The sequence below is a fragment of the Drosophila arizonae genome, chromosome 2, assembly GCF_054131065.1.
Source record: "Drosophila arizonae isolate 15081-1271.41 chromosome 2, UAZ_ARI_1.0, whole genome shotgun sequence".
Lineage (NCBI taxonomy): Eukaryota > Metazoa > Arthropoda > Insecta > Diptera > Drosophilidae > Drosophila > Drosophila arizonae.
The window spans coordinates 4,728,612-4,729,437 of record NC_142922.1 but is presented as its reverse complement, the minus strand read 5'-3'; the positions used below and the strand labels follow the sequence as shown (position 1 = coordinate 4,729,437).

Sequence of the window (826 nt, the reverse complement as noted above, 5' to 3'; positions counted from 1 at the left end):
ATGAAGAATACATCCACGATTCTACTGGCTGCTGCTCTCTGTGTGCTGGCCTTTGTGGGCAGCGCCCGGGCGGATTGTTGTCGGCGTACAAAGAACGTCTCGTTTACCGTGGAGTCGGGTCGCTGCAAAGATGTTGGTGGGGTCAACAGCAGCATCTCGACATGCACGATTACCATTTGTGCCGATGGCACGCGTCTCATTGGCAGCTACTGTGGCCACAATTCCTGCAATCTCTTCGGCTGCAACTGCGAAGGCGGCTGCCGGAAAGGCAAATGGGAGAAGAATTTCATCGAAAGACATCCAAAATACAAAATTCGAATTTTGAGCAGCAAGTGGAATTGAATACATTGTAAAATACATAAGTGCTATGAGAAACCGTATACATAAATATTTATTTAATTTATTTCTTAATTTTTATGATGATATTAATGTATAAATAAAGGCCAATCTGTTTTGATTTCGGCATATTTTAAGGACTATTTAAACATATATTCCAATCAGTGACTTGTATAATAATACAAGTGAATCGGATTGAATGTCTGTTGATATTAAGACCAAAGCACAGCGCCTTATGTCGGGAGTGCCCAACTGGAAAAAAAACTAGCTCTAAATAACAAGCTCGTTGACTATGAATTAAATTTAATCAGTTGTTTTAAACTAATTTAGTCTGCTCGTGCAATAGACTAACCTTCTTATTCAACAATTTAATCTCTAACTCTTGTAGATTCCAAGATCGAAGCAAAACATCTGATAGACTGTCAATCCACTCGACTGTTGCGCCTGATTAATATTCAATATTTTAGCTCATTAAACTTAAATGAAGTCG

At 39.0% G+C, this 826-nt stretch overlaps 1 protein-coding gene across 1 annotated transcript; it reads left to right on the top strand.

The window, feature by feature from the left end:
* LOC149270226 (protein Diedel-like) lies at positions 1–342 on the top strand. The gene has a single exon (XM_089461976.1). The coding sequence runs from the start codon at positions 1–3 to the stop codon at positions 340–342; it is 342 nt and encodes a 113-aa protein (XP_089318102.1).
* The last annotated feature ends 484 nt before the right edge of the window (positions 343–826 follow it).